Source organism: Doryrhamphus excisus, chromosome 21, assembly GCF_030265055.1.
Source record: "Doryrhamphus excisus isolate RoL2022-K1 chromosome 21, RoL_Dexc_1.0, whole genome shotgun sequence".
Lineage (NCBI taxonomy): Eukaryota > Metazoa > Chordata > Actinopteri > Syngnathiformes > Syngnathidae > Doryrhamphus > Doryrhamphus excisus.
Window position 1 is genome coordinate 14,133,993 of NC_080486.1, and position 20,604 is coordinate 14,154,596.

The 20,604-nt window shown below is 49.3% G+C and overlaps 2 protein-coding genes across 5 annotated transcripts in view; one reads left to right on the forward strand and one right to left on the reverse strand.

The window, feature by feature from the left end:
* The window catches only part of trpc1 (transient receptor potential cation channel, subfamily C, member 1), a 29,481-nt gene extending 15,581 nt beyond the window's left edge, over positions 1-13,900 (reverse strand). Inside the window, exons 1-2 of one of the 2 annotated variants that reach the window (XM_058060064.1) lie at positions 13,342-13,900; positions 11,705-11,774 (exon numbers count right to left, since the gene is read on the reverse strand). The gene's annotated coding sequence lies outside the window, so the exon portion shown is untranslated. Of the gene's footprint in view, positions 1-11,704; positions 11,775-12,151; positions 12,464-13,341 lie in introns of those variants that run through there. The other variant, XM_058060063.1, reaches the window with a different exon arrangement.
* Positions 12,900-20,162, forward strand: u2surp (U2 snRNP-associated SURP domain containing). 3 transcript variants are annotated; one of them, XM_058060058.1, is made up of 26 exons: positions 12,900-13,054; positions 13,646-13,744; positions 13,817-13,931; positions 14,027-14,151; positions 14,229-14,299; positions 14,368-14,456; positions 14,606-14,641; positions 14,767-14,849; positions 15,132-15,297; positions 15,497-15,708; positions 15,940-15,983; positions 16,940-17,044; positions 17,122-17,188; positions 17,515-17,681; positions 17,751-17,913; positions 17,988-18,067; positions 18,144-18,231; positions 18,300-18,437; positions 18,503-18,692; positions 18,761-18,841; positions 18,915-18,966; positions 19,040-19,163; positions 19,230-19,340; positions 19,413-19,534; positions 19,607-19,795; positions 19,870-20,162. In XM_058060058.1, exons 1-26 carry the CDS (start codon positions 13,010-13,012, stop codon positions 20,006-20,008), a joined length of 2,901 nt encoding a protein of 966 aa, XP_057916041.1. In that variant the 5' UTR covers positions 12,900-13,009; the 3' UTR covers positions 20,009-20,162. The 3 variants fall into 3 exon arrangements, with proteins under 3 accessions (XP_057916041.1, XP_057916042.1, XP_057916043.1); XM_058060059.1 differs by having other exon boundaries at positions 19,631-19,795; XM_058060060.1 differs by lacking the exon at positions 14,606-14,641.
* The last annotated feature ends 442 nt before the right edge of the window (positions 20,163-20,604 follow it).

Here is a 20,604-nt window from a genome sequence, read left to right on the forward strand (position 1 = left end):
GTTACTTTTGTAGTGTGGTATTTACAGTACACGCTGCAGCTGCTATGCATACACTATCCTATGCTATACTAGCATATACTAGCATACACTATCCTATGCTATACTAGCATACACTATCCTATGCTATACTAGCATACACTATCCTATGCTATACTAGCATACACTATCCTATGCTATACTAGCATATACTAGCATACACTATCCTATGCTATACTAGCATACACTATCCTATGCTATACTATCACATACTAGCATACACTATCCTATGCTATACTAGCATATACTAGCATACACTATCCTATGCTATACTATCACATACTAGCATACACTATCCTATGCTATACTAGCACATACTAGCATACACTATCCTATGCTATACTAGCATACACTATCCTATGCTATACTAGCATATACTAGCATACACTATCCTATGCTATACTAGCATACACTATCCTATGCTATACTAGCATATACTAGCATACACTATCCTATGCTATACTAGCATACACTATCCTATGCTATACTAGCATATACTAGCATACACTATCCTATGCTATACTAGCATATACTAGCATACACTATCCTATGCTATACTAGCATATACTAGCATACACTATCCTATGCTAGCATATACTAGCATACACTATCCTATGCTAGCATATACTAGCATACACTATCCTATGCTAGCATATACTAGCATACACTATCCTATGCTAGCATATACTAGCATACACTATCCTATGCTAGCATATACTAGCATACACTATCCTATGCTAGCATATACTAGCATACACTATCCTATGCTAGCATATACTAGCATACACTATCCTATGCTAGCATATACTAGCATACACTATCCTATGCTATACTAGCATACACTATCCTATGCTATACTAGCATATACTAGCATATACTATCCTATGCTAGCATATACTAGCATACACTATCCTATGCTATACTAGCATACACTATCCTATGCTATACTAGCATATACTAGCATACACTATCCTATGCTATACTAGCATACACTATCCTATGCTATACTAGCATATGCTAGCATACACTATCCTATGCTATACTAGCATACACTATCCTATGCTAGCATACACTATCCTATGCTATACTAGCATATACTAGCATACACTATCCTATACTAGCATACACTATCCTATACTAGCATACACTATCCTATGCTATACTAGCATACACTATCCTATGCTATACTAGCATATACTAGCATACACTATCCTATGCTATACTAGCATATACTAGCATACACTATCCTATGCTATACTAGCATACACTATCCTATGCTATACTAGCATACACTATCCTATGCTATCCTATGCTATACTAGCATACACTATCCTATGCTATACTAGCATATACTATCCTATGCTATACTAGCATATACTAGCATACACAATCCTATGCTATACTAGCATATACTAGCATATACTATCCTATGCTATACTAGCATATACTATCCTATGCTATACTAGCATATACTATCCTATGCTATACTAGCATACTATCCTATGCTATACTAGCATACACTATCCTATGCTATACTAGCATACACTAGCATACACTATCCTATGCTATACTAGCATACACTAGCATACACTATCCTATGCTATACTAGCATACACTATCCTATGCTATACTAGCATACACTATCCTATGCTATACTAGCATACACTATCCTATGCTATACTAGCATATACTAGCATACACTATCCTATGCTATACTAGCATATACTAGCATACACTATCCTATGCTATACTAGCATATACTATCCTATGCTATACTAGCATATACTAGCATACACTATCCTATGCTATACTAGCATACACTATCCTATGCTATACTAGCATACACTATCCTATGCTATACTAGCATATACCAGCATATACTAGCATACACTATCCTATGCTATACTAGCATATACTAGCATACACTATCCTATGCTATACTAGCATATACTAGCATACACTATCCTATGCTATACTAGCATATACTAGCATACACTATCCTATGCTATACTAGCATACACTATCCTATGCTATACTAGCATCCGCCCCTTCACGCTACCAAGTGACGCCACCGCCATTAAGGCTCCGCCTCTGGGTGTCGTTATTGGACTCTGCAGCACGACACCTCCAATCTCCACCTGATAGTCTTCACCTTGGCTGACCTGACAATATGGCCGCTCTCTCTGCACACCATCCACCTACTGCCAGCCAAGACCTACTGACCTGTGTGCACGAGGGCCGCCACTCGTTTACACACACACACACACACACACACACACACACACACACACGACTAGGATAGCTGAGCTGAGGGATGGCGTTTGGTGTCTGAGGCCACCAAGAGTAAGATCATTGGGGAGATCAAGTTCCGCATATCGTTTGCCGTGGCTGCCGCCATCCATCAGCGCTAGCATCCGTCTAACGTGAGGCGGCTGTCATCAACGCCATCAATGTTCCAACCCGAGTACCCAAAAGCAGAATGCAAATGAGGCCCAGGTGGACGCCGAGTCGGACCAATCACAATCTTCTTCCTGAAGCCTGATGAGACCTAATCAGGGCCGGGTGCGGCTGCACCACCCGACTTGGCCAAAGCGCCACGCCATGAAAAATGAGGGAGCACAAGGAGGGGGGGCGGGGGGGGGATGGGGGGGGGGCCAAAGAGGAGAGAGGAAGAACAACAGCAAGGATGGCTTCCAAGTCCAATCCATCGCGGGCCAGCCAGGCTGCATTATTAATAAGACACGTGCGCTTCTCCCACAATGCAACACATCATTGCACGCTTTTCACGCGAGCGACAGACTGAACAAAGAAGCCATTTCATCGTAAAGTAGATGCAGCCTTCGTCAGCATATCATTGTCAAGCTCCAACGACGGCCATCTTTTATTTGACTTACTTTTATTTGACTTACTAATTCTCTCCAGAAGGTCAAAACCCAAAGCAGTAATATTGACACCTTTATTGCAAATGTTGATCCAACAACGTCAAGCCAGCAGGAGGGTCTGGAGGGGGAGGAGCAAGTGGAGCTGGTGGTAGGGAGGTGGAGCTAGCAGCGTACATGCTATATGAGGACGTGTGTCCACTGTATGAGTCAGCATCCTACGGATGTGTTGGCTTCAAACGTGGGGGCCGGGGGTGCGGGGTCAGTGGGCCATGAAGGAGAGCCAGTGACATCAGAGGCCCTTTCCCAGCCGCCCATCTGTGGGAACAAAGCAGCCGGCCACCGGAGACGCTCCAGCTGTTGTAGCCTGCTAAATGACAACGGCGTGCCACACAAACGCACAAAGATCCCACAGCGGACAGCTCGCCTCTCACGGATGCAAGCAGGAACGCTTGGTGGGTTCCACGTGGGGCGGTGGCACATCCCGATATGGCTCTCCATCATGCACGGCCCACTGACGTGAGGAAGCTGGCCTTGGCCTGACATGAGGGAGGACGGCCGTCGTAAATACTCAGACGAGGCATGACGTCCTCAGACCTTCTGACTGCTGCTCATGCAGAGCGAGGCCACCCACCGCCCACCCCACGCCCCCCCACCCCCTTCTATTCATAGACAAGCACACGTGCTCTAAGAGCCATTTCAAGCTTGTGGAAAAGAAGGTGGGGATGGTTGAGCTGGAAGGCCGTGGAGAGGATGCAGCTGGTCCATGTTCAAAGTCAGAGGACGCTCGCTGTGCAGGGCTTGGATCTCTCCAGGGGGGCCCCGCTCAAAGCTGAGCTCAGGAAGTGACTTTATGGGAATGGATGACTTTGTCACCGAGTCACATCACAAACCACCAAGTGTTCACTTCAAAAGCCTCTAATGCCGACAACGCAAAGCCAAGGTGTTTGTCACACAGACATGGATGGCAGTAGTCGTGGATGGCAGTAGTCGTGGATGGCAGTAGTCATGGATGGCAGTATATCGTGGATGGCAGCAGTCGTGGATGGCAGTAGATCGTGGATGGCAGTAGGTCATGGACGGCAGTAGTCATGGATGGCAGTAGTCGTGGATGGCAGTAGTCGTGGATGGCAGTATATCGTGGATGGCAGTAGTCATGGATGGCAGTAGTCGTGGACGGCAGTATATCGTGGATGGCAGTAGTCATGGACGGCAGTAGATCGTGGATGGCAGTAGGTCATGGACGGCAGTAGGTCATGGACGGCAGTAGTCGTGGATGGCAGTAGTCGTGGATGGCAGTATATCGTGGATGGCAGTATATCGTGGATGGCAGTAGTCATGGATGGCAGTAGGTCGTGGATGGCAGTAGATCGTGGATGGCAGTAGTCATGGATGGCAGTAGTCATGGATGGCAGTAGGTCGTGGATGGCAGTAGATCGTGGATGGCAGTAGATCGTGGATGGCAGTAGGTCATGGATGGCAGTAGATCGTGGATGGCAGTAGTCGTGGATGGCAGTAGTCGTGGATGGCAGTAGGTCATGGATGGCAGTAGGTCATGGATGGCAGTAGGTCATGGATGGCAGTAGTCGTGGATGGCAGTAGTCGTGGATGGCAGTAGTCGTGGATGGCAGTAGGTCATGGATGGCAGTAGGTCGTGGATGGCAGTAGGTCATGGATGGCAGTAGGTCATGGATGGCAGTAGTCGTGGATGGCAGTAGTCGTGGATGGCAGCAGTCGTGGATGGCAGTAGTCATGGATGGCAGCAGTCATGGATGGCAGTATATCGTGGATGGCAGTAGGTCATGGATGGCAGTAGGTCATGGATGGCAGTAGGTCATGGATGGCAGTAGGTCATGGATGGCAGTAGGTCATGGATGGCAGTAGGTCATAGATGGCAGTAGGTCATAGATGGCAGTAGTCGTGGATGGCAGTAGTCGTGGATGGCAGTAGTCGTGGATGGCAGTATATCGTGGATGGCAGTAGTCGTGGATGGCAGTAGTCGTGGATGGCAGTAGTCGTGGATGGCAGTAGTCGTGGATGGCGGCAGTCGTGGATGGCGGCAGTCGTGGATGGCAGTAGTCATGGATGGCAGTATATCGTGGATGGCAGTAGTCATGGATGGCAGTATATCGTGGATGGCAGTAGTCGTGGATGGCAGTAGTCGTGGATGGCAGTATATCGTGGATGGCAGTAGTCGTGGATGGCAGTAGATCGTGGATGGCAGTAGATCGTGGACGGCAGTATATCGTGGATGGCAGTAGTCGTGGATGGCAGTATATCGTGGATGGCAGTAGTCATGGATGGCAGTAGTCGTGGATGGCAGTAGTCGTGGATGGCAGTATATCGTGGATGGCAGTAGTCACGGATACACAAAATCACGCGGCGTCGTGGACGTGGTGCCGGCCCACAGCAAACATCCACGTCCTCACGACTCAGCGGAACAACAATTGTTCCCAAATATATCTTGAATGCAGTACAAAAGCTGCGTATCATATCCCCATCGTTATTCCCCTTTTTCCAACCTTGGAATGACGTAAGAGGAAAAGTGGGTCAAGATGCTGCAGCGTAGAGCTTCACACCAAATATTCTTTCCTCCCATCTTCAGCAGTCTCAGACTTGATCCCAAAATAATAGATACCCCCCCCCCCCCAAAGAGAGAAAGAGCGAGGTAAGTAGACAATAACAGAAGGAAAGTATGGTATGGCGTCCATTTCCTACATGGAGTAAGCGTTAGAAATACGAAATCAATAAATATATTTCACAGTGACCAGAACATCCAAGTTTATTGATAAAGAAAGGAGTGGCCATCCATCGTGCAGACAAGGTGATTGATGAACTCTAAACGACCTTGGCCAACGACATGATGCTGCACTGCAGACGTGGATGTAGATGATGTAGATAAAGTCCACACTTCCAGGCTGACCACACGCTGCCACTGCTGAATAATAGATGCTCCCACTGTGAGAAGACACGCTGGACAAGTGGACAGCAGGACGGCTAATGGAGGACAGCCGATGACGACCGACACCCCCATATATCAAACACCAGGTGCATTTGCTCTGATTGATGCTGGGGTTGGGACTGGGGGGGAAGGAACACGCTTCTCTGCATTGTGCACACGTGCACACGCACACACACACGCACGCGCACACACACACACACACACACACACACACACACACACGCACACACACAGTGTGGCCTTGTGTATCACGAAGGACCTGAGGGTGACAGACAGTATGATGTAGGGGGTCCTCCCAGCCAATGGGAATGCCGTGTGTGGAAGATCCAACATGTTAGATAAAGGACCCCCCCCCCCCGCTATGTAGAGGGGGGGTTGATATGAGAAACGCTCACTGGAAGGGGCGTTGCAAGGAAGGGAGAGACGGGCTTACTGGGAGGAGGAAGACCACCACGCTGCTCAGCAGGTCATGTGATATCAGTGCGCCAGCGATTTCGGAGTCGCCGCAGCAGATCTTTTGATCGGCATACTGATTTTGGCTGGAGCGCTTGATATTCCGGATGCCCTTCCTGACGAACACCCATGATGCTTACCAAGTGGAGATTGGAACCCGGAACGCTAACCGCTACACCACGGAGGCTCAGTGAGGTTGAGCAAATAAAAGCTGATATTGAGGAGGAGTTCAGACTTTTCATCCCAAAAGAACTCCTGAAAGCCAAATGAAGAATGGGAACCATCATCATCATCATTCAGCTTCAAAGGCTGGAACGCCAATATCAGACCTACCTATGGAGTTGGGGTTTTTTCTCCAGCTTATGAGTCACAAGGTGGGGCGGGTGGGGGGGTGATCTCGAGGAGAGAAATGTGATGTTGAAAGCGGTCCAGATGTCCACATGACTTATTGAAACATTGCGTCACAGCAACCCACCCGGTCACCGCCCACTGAAGCGCTTCCAGCTGTGGAAACAAGCATGCGGCCAAGAACTGGATGTCCACCTGGGCTCTGGGGAGATGATGCTGGGGTGGTCAGACCATGTAGAAGAGGACACAACTGGGAGGGAGACTAAGTGATGGACAGCCCGTCATACAGTTTCCACATGAAAGATGCTAAACAATCCAGTGGAGTATGCTAAGCTAGGTCAGCAAACATCCACAGCTTAGCTTGTCTTCTGCTATGAGGGCAACATCTAATCCTACGTCTCGGGGATAACACATGGATTTTATTTGACAATGTCATCTCATTTGCATAACTGGCCATGGCGCCTGCACGCCATGTTTATGGACGTGTGGAAGAAGGACAAGCTGAGCAAAGCTAACATGTTGAGGAATAGAAGATCTGGGAATGTTTTTAGGTGAGACACCTTCTTCCACTTTCAGCTTCGACGTACACAGTGCCGTCACAATGTGCCCATGAGCAAGGCCAATCCAGACTGTACAGCTCCAGCTAGCCTCTTTCTAGCTAGCAGGCCGCCCTGCACCTGCACGGCGCTCGCTCCACTGACGTCCTTGTCAGCACTCTTCAGCTACGCTTAATGGAGCGTGCCGGCACCGGCGCCGCTCATTTGGACTCCCGTTGGTGGAGAGACCGCCGGGGTGACGACAGAGCGCCTCCATGGAGACGCGATACATCCCGATGTGAGCGCTCCAAAGGGGGCACGAGATGAACCACGGCAGAGCCCCGGATCATGAGACACCCTGACAGGGGCTCGGTTAGCAAAAGGCCACCAGCGTGCTCTTCCACCCACTGCACACACGGGATGCGATCCAACACGCTTGGACTGCTCTTTAGATGCACCGTCACCCAACATCTAACGCTGGAAATACACTTGCCGCCAGCATTGTGATTTCACAGCGAGAGTCAATATGTTACCATCCTTGATGCAAGTGCCAACGATGGCCGTTTACAGTGTACCCACCCCCCCCCCCCCAGAAACACTCCAGGATCTCATGTTAGGAAAAACCTCTGAGCACGAATGCTGCAGCAGCACTTTACTGTTTGTTAGTAATGGCCGGATGCAGGCGGCTTGGTTAGAGAAGCAAAATCAAAATGGGGGGGGGGGGGGGGGTCAGAATGATGGCATAGTGGAGGTCATCAAGGTCAGCATTACAAGACAAGCATGTCGTTCCACAAACTCTCTATGCTCTATGATGACACGACCCCCGCATGTAGGACCAGCTAGTACCAGCTAGTACCAGCTAGTACCAGCTGGTACCAACTAGTAGGCTGAGTCTGGGGAACACGACCAAATGGGATTTTAACTTTACTAGAAAAGTACAAGTGTGTATGCCAAAGACCGTATGACTGACAAAAGGGCTCAGTCCATTCATGCTGTTGTTCTATGGAACAAATGTGCCAAAGGTGCTGGAAGCAATGCACAGAGTGAACCCTCTTCCTGCCTGTTGGGGGGAAACATGGCACTTTCTTTTCATTTATGGGTTATTCATGTTTCTCCCTGGCCAACTACCAGGGAGAGCCGTGATGTGGCACTGGTATTGGGTAATATCTAAATGATAGCATACATAATCACCAGGCTGTCTAACCTTAAGTCCACGACTTCCTGGGAAGCCCCAGAGTGGCGTCATGCTACGTCTGTAGCTATAAATACAGTGTTGGGGTGGGGTGGGGTGGGGGGGGGTCCACATGGAAGTAATTGAGTGAAAAGAGGCCTCCCAGGATGAAAGAGGGCTGTGGGATTGGGTAAGAGGTAGGGAGCGAGTGGAGGCCACTGCAACAACAATGACGAGGTGTCTCTCTTCCATGAACAGGACAGGACTTCATCCTGAAGATAGCAAAGTCCTGACCAATGAGCCAACTTCTCACGTGGCCTGCAGGAGCAGAGGAGGGGAGATCCATCAAGCTGTCACTAAGGAGGGAGGATCTGGTCTCCCAACCGGAATAAGCAGTCACACCTTGTAGGCACGTCTAGTAGAGCTCCTACTAAAGCCTGCTTGAGTAGAAAGTGTGAATTTGTAAAATGGTGGGCTGAGCATACCCCATGACCTAGTGAGGATGAGTGGCAGGTCCATTCTATTTGGATGGGAACATCGTTTTAGAAAATGGAGACATTTTGGGGACGTGCCGATAGGGTCCATGTCCTGAATGAGCTCAACGTTGTGACGGTTTGATGGTTCTAATTCACACAGGGATGTACTGCTTTGCTCATGGACACTGTAAGGGGGTAAGACTGGGGAGGGGGGCAGCAGGTGAAAGCCACGTGGTGGAAACGGCCTCCTCGGTGTGACAACATGTCAAGACGTCGGCGAGGGCCCGGTTGACGCTTTTGGAGGAGACACGTCAGCGCCCGGGAGCTTGTTAACATTCCAGTGCCAGGACCCCACGTGGCTGGCTAATAAGGGTCGCCTTTGTGTGGGGGGCCAGGGTGACCGGCAGGCTGACAGGCCGGTCAAGTGACGGGGACGTGGACTCTCCAGAACAAACACTGCACTGTGTGCTGGACAAAAACATATGGATGGCATACCCTATGTCTGACCATCTAAGCCCGTCTGGACCTCTATGGCATTCCTAAAAACATCATGCCGTGGATGCATGGATGGATGGATGGATGGATGGATGGATGGATGGGTGGGTAGAGAGGTGGACAGGTTGATGGATGGACAATAAATAGATGGATGTATAGATATAGATGATAGCTTGGCAGATGGCTGTACAGATGGTAGATAGGTAGATGTACAGATGGATGGATGGATGTACAGATGGTAGATAGGTAGATGTACAGATGGATGGATGGATGTACAGATGGTAGATAGGTAGATGTACAGATGGATGTAGAGATGGTGGATAGGTAGATGTACAGATGGATGTAGAGATGGTAGATAGGTAGATGTACAGATGGATGGATGGATGGATGGATGTAGAGATGGTGGATAGGTAGATGTACAGATGGATGTAGAGATGGTGGATAGGTAGATGTACAGATGGATGTAGAGATGGTGGATAGGTAGATGTACAGATGGATGTAGAGATGGTGGATAAGTAGATGGATGTACAGATGGATGGATGGATGTACAGATGGTGGATAGGTAGATGTAGAGACGGATGGATGTACAGATGGATGGACAGGAGATGTGAAGAGACGGAGCCAGACATAGACGACGCATGCCACGCAGCACAGAGAGGCAGTCGGACATAGAAGGTGGCAGGCTATGTTGCCATGGCGCCCCGGTGCTACAGTTGATAAGTGTTCATGAGTTACCACAGCAACGCGCTAACGTGAAGAGTTGTTCCATGCGTTGGACCACGGGGGTCTCACGGAAGCCTACTCGGCCCAAACGAGCCAGTGCACTGATTAGGAGACTGATTAGGAGAGAGACGGGGGTCCAGGAATATTCTTCTCGGCAGCTTTCCTTCTGGGCTGCGGATGCTTGGACAGTCTTGGCACGTCACATGTTTTACATTTCCCTCCTTCCTGTTGTTTTTTCCCTCCTCCTGTTTCTCATTTGTATGCCCAACCTGAGGCCCACCCCCGTCATATCAGAGCTCGTATTCATGCTCACAGCAACAATCTGCAACAGCAGGATTTCCACGCCTGTTTGAAGTACTCCTGTGAAAGCTATTGTAGTACTTCCTTGAAAAGGCCTGCAAGCTGTCCTATTGGCCACGAGCACAAGGTGACATCACCCACTGCTGCCGGGCACCATCGATCTGGTCAGCCCAAGATGAAGGCTTGTAGGCCAGGGCTGTCCAAAGGGCGACCCGGGGGCCATTTGCTTGCACCTTGTTTTACTGGCCCTCAGCATACCCTGCAGTTGAACTCCAACACGGCCCACATTAGATTCTCAGGGCGTGGAATGGACACCAGCTGGACTCGTCAGATTGTCTTCCAAGACATTTGGGCTCTCATCTAAGCAGGCTTCTCAGTTCCTGCCGAAAGAGCAGATAGGACGCCTGGCGTCTGGAGACAAAGGGCCTGTGTGCGTGAGTGGGCCGATTGTATGCGTTCCCAGAATCCCTCCAAACAAAGACTTGCAGCAGCAGACAATGAACGCCACTGAACGCTCTCCCACAATGCACTGCTGTATGACACCTTGGGCCTAATGCTCCATCCAGAGCCCCGAAGGGACGCTCTCAGCCTATTAGCGTTACTCTGTCGCCATGGTGACGACACAGAAGGCCAGGATTTGGATCTTGAAGGGTGATGAAGGGACGGTAACGACATGAAGGACGAGGAGATGGAGGCAGCCGCCCGGGAGGAGGACTTTAAATCACTCCTGCTAACAAGCGACGGGGTTGGTTGGGTCCGGTGTCTGCACGTCAAAGAATGCCAACGTGACCCAGCCTGTCCAAATCTGCCTCGTCCCCCGCCCACCGCCACTCAGAGGAGGAGGGGGAGGAAGGCTTTCTAGGGAGTTGGAGAATGGAGGCAAGAAGAGGCGCCGTCTTTAACGACAGCTTCCATCAGGCTGCCACTCCCAGATCATAGTTTTCCCACATTACAGCCGACAGCACAAGGATGACATGGAAGCGGAGGTCATGGATAATGGATACACGTCACGCCTGGAGCTATCCGAGTGGAAATGTGGTGAAACATCTCCACAACGTCAGGGAAGGAAACAAACACTCCACCATGAGGATCCTGACAACCACTGAGACTTGTTTTCTTTTGTGTGCACCTAAAAGGCTCCTTGATAGCCTGACAGCGCCATCTAGTGTTCACAGAAAAGAACAGCAAGCTCGTCTTGTGGAACCTCAGCTCTCCTTCATTCATTCCAAAGTGTCAGACGAAAACGAGGACGATATTATTGCCATAGAGGGGTTATTTTACAAAAATATGTTCTTAATATACATGACCACGCCCCTCAGACTCACCTGATTGAGCAGCAATGATGACGTCAGGGTGCCAGGAACGCTTGGGAGGAGCTTTGGGTTGAGAGGATTCCTGCAGAAAGATAGAGATGCTCCATGAGGACTTACTGCAATGTGACCCACCTTCATTAGCAATCAATCACGGCTGGTGACCAGTAGATGATTGACACAACCTGACAGCTCTTCCCTGACTGCTATATTTATAGTCGGGCTGCTTGGTCGAGGGGAACATTGTGTGTTATCGGAATTGGTCATGTTTCTGCAAGAGCAATGACCCACTGGGTTGAAGAGCTCCTCTTCTTCAGATTAGATGATGAATGCTGCATCCAACTGATGGACACACACACACACACACTGTGCTGCCAATCATGTCAATATAAACGGTGTACACTGTGTACTTGGTTCCTTGGTAGACAGCTTGCTGCTGTCCCAAATCTTGTCATTACTTACCGGAAATGACACTCTTAATATTTATGCACTTCTGTCTCCTTTTTAAACTGTCTTCGCATCCCATGGAGGGCCGAGACGCTGCAGGTTCTCTTCCCAGCCGGTCACTAAAGCAGGTGATGTTCATGATAGCTGAGGGTGAGGGAAGGAACTCATTCATTAAATCACCTGCTGGACGGACTGGTTGGAGAGAACACCAGCGGTGTCTCGGCCCTCCTTGGACAACCTAACTAGTCAATAACAAGAAGGCATAAACACACAAAGTAGAACTGAAAAAAGAACCTGCAACCATTCGTCCCTTTACTAGGTAGCCAAAATGGCGCTTTTTTAATTTTTATTTTTTTGTCAATTACGTGTTGAGTATAACATCCGGGTACTTGGCTGTACTTCCGGTGTGGACGCACCTCTGTAGCCAAAATGCTAAGTGTAACTTTAGAAAACAGACCAACTGTAATTTATCGTGGGCGCTACCTGGTGGAGGGAATATGCTACAATATTTATAACCACTCAGCTGTTTTCTTATTAACTGCGACGTTATTAAATACATTTCATGTAACAAGCATTTAAACATTTACATTTAATGTACAGCGTGTGTGGGGGTTATCCGACAGAAATTAGATTTGTACTCATTGTGGAAATTGTTCGCTACTGTCACCAGTTTTTTCAAACCTTCCCAAACTGCGAATAAGAACATACGAGAGTGTGTTGTTGAATAATGTTGTCATTTGTGTTTGAGGATTAAAACATGAAGAACAGTGACTATCGTGGATTCTGTGATTGATTATGTAGCCATATTGCCTTGCATTCTTCCCCCCTCTCATCTATTTATCGGTAATCGAGTGTGTTTGAGTTCCACAAAAAATGGCGGACCGAACGCCTGGAGGCTCTCATAAAGCTAGCGCTAAGGTGAATCTACTCTTTCTGCTTCCATTAGATCCATCTTATTTATGTGATGCTAATCGTGTGTGTATTAATGTGCCCAAACAGCGGTGAAAATGATAAGTATATGCAGATTACAGTGTGTACGCCACTATGCTAACAAGCTAACTAGCCAACCTTCGCTTGTCTGCTACTTTAGCTTAGCACAGCTAAGTACTCTCCTCCTAAAGTCATATTCAATTCTGCCCCAGAAAGACCAGTTTCGCCACTGGTGATCAAGCATTACAGTCACTGGTATATTGGGAATATCATACCTGCATAATAAGGTTATGAGGAACACGTAGCATTTCGGCCTAACAGTGTCGGTGGGACGGCGGCATGCATGGGCTGGTTGGTAGGCCCTTTAGTCATTTTACCAAGGTGTTGCTATAAAATGGATAGGGAGGGGGCGGGCTTTGTCAGCTCTACGTTAAGCATGATATAAATGTGACCCTAACCTGTTGTATGCGGTAGTACTATGACAATAACAAGTAAAGTTCATGCTAGCTGTCAACACGTCCCCCCTAACAAAAATGACAATGAAACTTGGCCTCTAAGAGGATATTATTTCCTCCACAGGCGCTACTGGAGAGCAAATTGAAGTCGTTCAGCATAGGAAAAATGTCAGTGACAAAGAGGACCCTCAGCAAGAAAGAGCAAGATGAGATCAAGAAGAAGGTCAGCAGATGCCAAATAAAAATATGCCTTGCACCTGGGAAGAGTTAATGTTTGTATCATTTCTGTGCTCAGGAAGACGAGCGTGCAGCAGCAGAAATCTACGAGGAGTTTCTTGCTGCTTTTGAAGGTGGCGGGGAGGGAAAAATCAAAGCTTTTGTCCGTGGTGGAATTGCAAATGCCACAAAAGGTACAGACAGCGTTAATAGGCTCACCATTTGCATGGGATAGGATGAATAGAAGAGACGTTCATTTCCACAATACGTGCGTTTGTGTGGACCTCAGAGGAAGCGGCAGCAGATGAGAAGAGAGGAAAGCTGTACAAGCCCAAGTCCCGCTTTGAGGCCCAAAGCAAAAGCATTTTGCCCTTGCAAAGTCCCCCTCAGTTCCTAGCGGTGGACAAGCGACATGTGAGTACGCTGGTGGCGACAAAAGCAAACACGTGTGTGCGGTGCTCGTTGTTTTCAGTGTTTTGTTCACATTGCAGCCTGTGAAGAAAGGGACGGAAAAGGAAAAGAAGAAGAGCAACTTGGAGCTGTTCAAAGAGGAGCTGAAACAGTACGCTGCCGTTACACGGAGTGTTGTGTTGGTGTGTCTTTGTGTCTGACCTGTGACCGTGATGCCAGGATCCAGGAGGAGAGGGATGAGAGGCACAAGCTGAAGGGGAGAGTTAGTCGTTTTGAACCCCTTGGTGGCGCAGAGGGAAGACGTTCGTGTAAGTGTCCAAAACCGGCTGCTCGACACACACTACACTAAGGTGGTCTGAACCGGCCTGCCGCACGCACCCACACCAGTGCGCCAATATTCACCTCCAGACCACCAAACCCTGAAACAAAATTTACACTGCCTCTCTGCTTCTTTTAGCGGATGGTTCTTCACGAAGAAACCGTCCGTCCAGTGGTAATTTAGACTTTAAATCCAGTGGCTCTAACTGTCAAAATGACGAATGGCTGTGTTTTCTGGCAAAGAACATGTCTTTCTCCTCCGACGGCAGTTGGAAATGTCTTCTTGTCTTGTGTCTGCAGTTCTGGATGACTGTGCACCCGGCTCGCATGATGTCGGCGACCCGTCCACCACTAACTTGTACCTAGGAAACATTAATCCGCAGGTAACTTCCACATACTCGCATTGGGGGTGGAGCCACATGGCGTCGTAGTCTAATTTGTATCATCGGCCATGACACACTACCCGGTGTTTGGCGAATTGAAGAGTGCCTTCCTTGACTTCCTTGACTGTGTGGTCATGATACCATCTACTGTACGGAGTAGCAGTGCCAAGCCACACAGTGAGATGGGGTCCACATGTTTCAAACACTAGCTAGCTCCACAAATGAATGTATGGGAAACGCATTAGCAATGCCAAATGACCTATGTACTCACCGATCCTGCAGATGAACGAGGAGATGCTGTGTCAAGAGTTTGGACGCTATGGACCGCTGGCCAGCGTGAAGATCATGTGGCCCCGGACAGACGAGGAGAGGGCACGGGAGAGGAACTGTGGCTTTGTGGCCTTCATGAACAGGAGGGATGCGGAGAGAGCCCTGAAAAATCTGAATGGTAGGCTTGTCAGCTTGGAAATCATAAACTGCAGCAGAGATGAGGCTCTACGAGATCACTTTGATTTTTTTTTTCCAATTAAAATTTTTTGAAATTCCGTTTTGTACCTTTACATTTATTTTCCCCACACAAATGTTCCTCCTCCTCAAGTGGAAATCTTAGCCTCCTACAGATATGTTGAACAGTTGTTGTGTTGCAGGAAAGATGATCATGAACTTTGAGATGAAGCTAGGATGGGGCAAAGGTGTTCCTATTCCACCACACCCCATCTACATCCCTCCTTCCATGATGGAGCACACCCTCCCACCGCCTCCCTCAGGCCTCCCCTTCAACGCACAGCCCCGCGAGAGGCTAAAGAATCCCAATGCCCCCCTGCTCCCCCTCCCCAAAAACAAGGAGGACTTCGAGAAGGTATTGCCGCCTTGTGTTGTGTTCAATGTTAGCCTTTATCATGACCTAGCGTTAGTGATAGCTGTATTTTGTAAAGAGTAGCCTTGCACTGAATGTCACAGTTGAATAGGTCAGGGCTCAGAGCTGTCATGTCTTTTTGCACTTTTCAATTGCATATTTGATATTTCACCTGTTGCCTTTGTAACAATACTCACGCTCTATGTCTATTATCTGATGTGACTTCATATACAGACTCTGTCGCAAGCCATAGTCAAAGTGGTTATCCCAACAGAAAGGTACATGCTTTTTTCCTCTTTTCCCTAAATTGGTGTAGAAACACAAAAGCATCCCATCAGATGAATAATATCAATAACAATGAAGCTTATTGATCAGCTGATGACTGCATGCCGCAGCGGGCTGGCCGGTGTGCGTGAGCAATGGTCGAGGCCGCAGCATCATGGCCGCCTTGTACGATAGAAGACTCCATCACATAAGTAACGTCACACTTGTCGACCATCATTCCACCTCACTGCCACAAGAGTAGCCTCACGTTAGCTTAGCGCTGACTTTCAACGTCTCGCGTCGCCGTCAGACCATTGCTCACGCCTACCGTCCTCCCGCTTGGCCTGCGTCACACTCAATCTGGCCCCCACCAAACGAGCCACTATTAGCCTAGCCACGACCTTTGACACTGGCCTTGGTGAGCAGCACACGTTGAACTGTCTGCGGCAGCGAGGGACCCCAAAAAGGCGTCATGGGATGGATTGGGGAAGTATACGGGCTTGTACCCCGCCATTGGTACGATCAGCTCCAATACACACCCACAACATGGCACCACACCAGAACCAGCATAGTCACACACAGACATCATGCCATAGTGCTTACACTTTGGGGGCGGGGGCGGGGGGAGTCATGCATTGCTGCTTTGTCACGTGACCCTTTTAACTGTTGCCTTTCTGATGACAGTCCATCCTTTATTCGCCGATCCCTCGGAGCAGGGCTGTCCGATTTTATTCCACATTTCAAACCCTGTATGGGGTGGCATTCTGTGCTTTAGAGGCGTCCTCCATTAGTCTTGGAAATTGGCAAGATGTCCTTTGTTGATGAATTGGGAAAATCCTCGATGTAGTGGACTTCCTGTCCCAGGGGAAGTCCTTTTGTCTGGAGACGCAACAGTTGAAAGCATTGGTGATCAAGTCAACTTGAGCATGCTAGATCTGAAGTGTTTGCTTTAACTGTGTCTTTCTTGTAGGAATTTGCTCTCTCTCATCCACCGAATGATCGAGTTTGTGGTGCGTGAAGGCCCAATGTTTGAAGCCATGATCATGAACCGAGAGATCAACAACCCCATGTACAGGTGGGCTACGTCTCCACGCCTCACCAAGCTTTACTGGCCCATGGCTGATGCTTCGTGGTCTTTTGGTCTTCTTAAAGGTTTCTGTTTGAGAACCAGAGTCCAGCACATGTTTACTACCGCTGGAAGCTCTACTCCATCCTGCAGGTGAGTGCTGGGACACAGTCAAAGGAAACATTTTAGCCTATCATCCACCATCCTTATGTGGGACTTCTTTCTCTGGTCTGTATCTTCTAAAGATATAAAGCTCCTTGTTAGCAGGCACCCTTCCAGGCCCAGTAGGTGGTCCCATCCATCACCCGCCTCTTTTTACCTGTTTGTCTATCTTTACAAGTCACATTTCAAAGAAAGACGCGTTGCTGTCTCCCATAAGGATTATGAATGATGGTAGTTCCACCCAGATGCCGTCCAGGGTACGTTGGGGTGGTCTGTGTCATCTACTCGGTGTTAACTGGCCAAGGTGACTTTTGCAGGGTGAAGCGCCAGTCAAATGGCGAACAGACGACTTTCGAATGTTCAAGAATGGATCCCTGTGGCGCCCGCCTCCTCTCAATCCGTATCTGCATGGGCCGTATGACGACGGTGATGATGATGAGGAGGAAGACGACGAGTCCCTCAAGAAAGGCTGCTTGAAAGAAGAGTAAGAGTGGAGTTGTACGGAGTTGCTGGAGACCCTCGTGTCTGATTCTGCTGCTGTGCTTGCCTGCAGCGAGCGGGACAAGCTGGAGGAGATGCTGCGTGCTTTGAGCCCCAGGAGGGGCGACGTGGCGGAGGCCATGTTGTTTTGTCTCAGTCACGCTGAAGCTGCTGAAGAGATCGTGGAATGTGTGGCAGAATCTCTGTCCATCCTCAAGACTCCTCTGCCCAAGAAGGCAAGCAGCCGGATGGCGTGGAACCACCACGTGCTGATAGCTTTGCTGAGGTCGTGTGGCTCTTCTGCTTTCAGATCGCTCGCCTGTATCTGGTGTCCGACGTGCTCTACAACTCCTCTGCCAAAGTGGCCAACGCGTCCTACTACAGGAAATAGTCAGTTCCGTCCTGTCTTCTGTCTGCTCGTTGTCACGCCACTCGGCTCAGCCTTTCTGTCCTCGCCTGTCCGCAGCTTCGAGAACAAGCTCTGTCAGATCTTCTCCGACCTCAACGCCACCTACAAAACCATCCAAGGTCACCTTCAGAGCGAGAACTTTAAGGTGAGCACCACTAAAGTGGCCCGGCCAAGCGGGCGGCGGCATTCAACTGTGTGGTCTCCTCACCTCAGCAACGCGTGATGGCGTGCTTCCGAGCGTGGGAGGAGTGGGCCGTGTATCCCGACCCTTTCCTCATCAAGCTACAGAACATCTTCCTGGGTCTCGTCAACTTGGCCGCCGACAAGGAGTCTGTTCCGGCGCCGGTCGAGGTAAGCCATGGTGCGTGTGCAACGTGCGGGAAGCACCCAACACAGCCATGTTTGTGGCGTCGTAGGCGGAGCCAACAGAGGACATCGACGGAGCGCCCATAGGTGACTACGTGGACGGGTCTCCACTGGAAGATGTGGACGGGGTCCCCATCGACGGGGGTGCCATTGACGGCGCCCCAATCGACGGGGCGCCCTTGGACGACCTGGATGGCGTTCCCATCAAGCCGACGGAGGAGGACATCGATGGCATTCCCTGTGAGTGAAGCAGACAAGATGATGAGGCTGAAGAAGTGAACGGTGATTGAATGTGTTGTCGTCCAAAGTCGACCAGTCCAAGGAGGCCACGTTTAAGGTGGCGCCCTCCAAGTGGGAAGCTGTGGATGAGTCCGAGCTGGCATCTCAAGGTCAGACATCTTGTCATCTCTGGTCCTTCAAACCGGGCTGACTTCAATAAACACCTCCTTGTTTGCTCCTCAGCTGTGACCACCTCCAAGTGGGAAGCCTTTGAGCAGCCTGAAGAAAGGAAAAAGTAGCGTTGTCATTTGGACAGACGTGATGCATCAGGGACACCTTGCTAAGTAACGTGTGCTTGCCCTTTGAAGGTACGTGGACAACAGCGACGACGAGAGGAGCCCCCGCTCGGTGGACACGCCCGGTTATTCGGTCAGGGACGACATGGACTTGAAGATGAACGAAGAGAAGCGGACCAAGCTACGGGAGATCGAGGTGAGCAGCAGAAGGTGGATGGGTAACTTGAGACAAGACAAGACAGGCCTGTCCATGAACATGCAGGTTAAGGTGATGAAGTTCCAGGATGAGCTGGAGTCAGGGAAGAGGCCCAAGAAGACCGGCCAGAGCATTCAGGAGCAAGTGGAACATTACAGAGACAAACTACTGCAGAAGGTAGGCGGGGCCTTCACATTCGCATCCTTCATCCCAAGTTGTGTTCCTCAACGTGCTGCCGGCATCCCGCAGGAGAAGGAGAAGGAGAAGCTGGAGCGGGAGAAAGAGCGGGAGAAGAAGGACAAGGAGAAAGTCGAGGCTCGCCTAAAAGACTTGAAGAAGGAGAAGGAAGACACGCCAACCAGAAAAGACAAGTGGGTCAATGTGGACGTTGTGGTCTTCTTCCGCCAGCAGTCTTTCACGTGCTTTTGTGTCTTGTGTGACAGATATGTGTCTCCTGCGCTTGACAGGAAGCGCCGTCACAGCGGCTCCCCCAGCCCGACACGCAGCAGCCGACGAGGACGCTCGTCGTCTCCTCGCTCGGAGAGGTCTGAGCGCTCGTACTCTAAAGACACGTCGACACGTTCGTCCCACAAAGACTCTCCTCGCTCCGCCAGCAAAAAGTCCTCAAAGAGGTACTGACTGGAAGACGGCAACGTCGCGTCGCTTTGCTTGGCGAGGCTAACCTCACCTTCTTCCAACCTCCCAGGTCTCCGTCATCACCTCGCACACCCAAACGGTCCAGGCGGTCATGCTCCAGGACGCCCAAGAAGTCGGCAAAGAAGTCTCGCTCCAAGTCCAGATCCCCGCACAGATCCCACAAAAAGTCCAAGAAGAGCAAACACTGACGCTGAGGAAGACGGTGAAGGCGGCGTCCTTGCTGTTTTATATTGTACAAAATGTCTCGTGTCCTCGTGGCCCACCACCGTGTGAAGACGATAGTCTGCTGTTCTTTTGTAGTCTTCATCAATTATTCCTAATAAAACGTTCATTTCTAATGGGGCTCTCTGCACCTCTCTCTCTCGTGTGATGGAACAAAGCACAGGAAGCCTACCTCCTGTGGTGAGCCGTGCCTCTCCTCCACCATCGTCATGGAGTCATGAAGCCCTCAGGAATCCTGCAAAAAACCACAACACATTCAATGTCTTCCACATATGACTTTGTATTGTTTCAATTCAAGCATACTATGTAGAAATATACATAATGTATATACTGTATAAAAAGCCCCCAATGACTAAATGACTATGGCTCAACAAATCCAATTACATACTCCTCCACTAGAGGGCAGGTTGACAACATTTGGAAGAAGCTGAATCGGCAAGACGGTAAAAAAACAAAATATAAACAACACCATAATACAAGGAGATAACATCAGCAGCAGTAGAAGAGGCCATGAATAAAAGTATACTGGCTGTGTATGTTCAGTGGAAACACTTTATATTCG

Excerpts from the sequence above, each read along its gene's own strand:
- u2surp (XM_058060058.1), top strand. The coding sequence starts at position 13,010 with ATGGCGGACCGAACGCCTGGAGGCTCTCATAAAGCTAGCGCTAAG. Across the intron at positions 14,642-14,766 it reads AAGAAACCGTCCGTCCAGTG|TTCTGGATGACTGTGCACCC; the intron begins GTAATTTAGACT and ends TTGTGTCTGCAG. Across the intron at positions 19,341-19,412 it reads GAGACAAACTACTGCAGAAG|GAGAAGGAGAAGGAGAAGCT; the intron begins GTAGGCGGGGCC and ends GGCATCCCGCAG.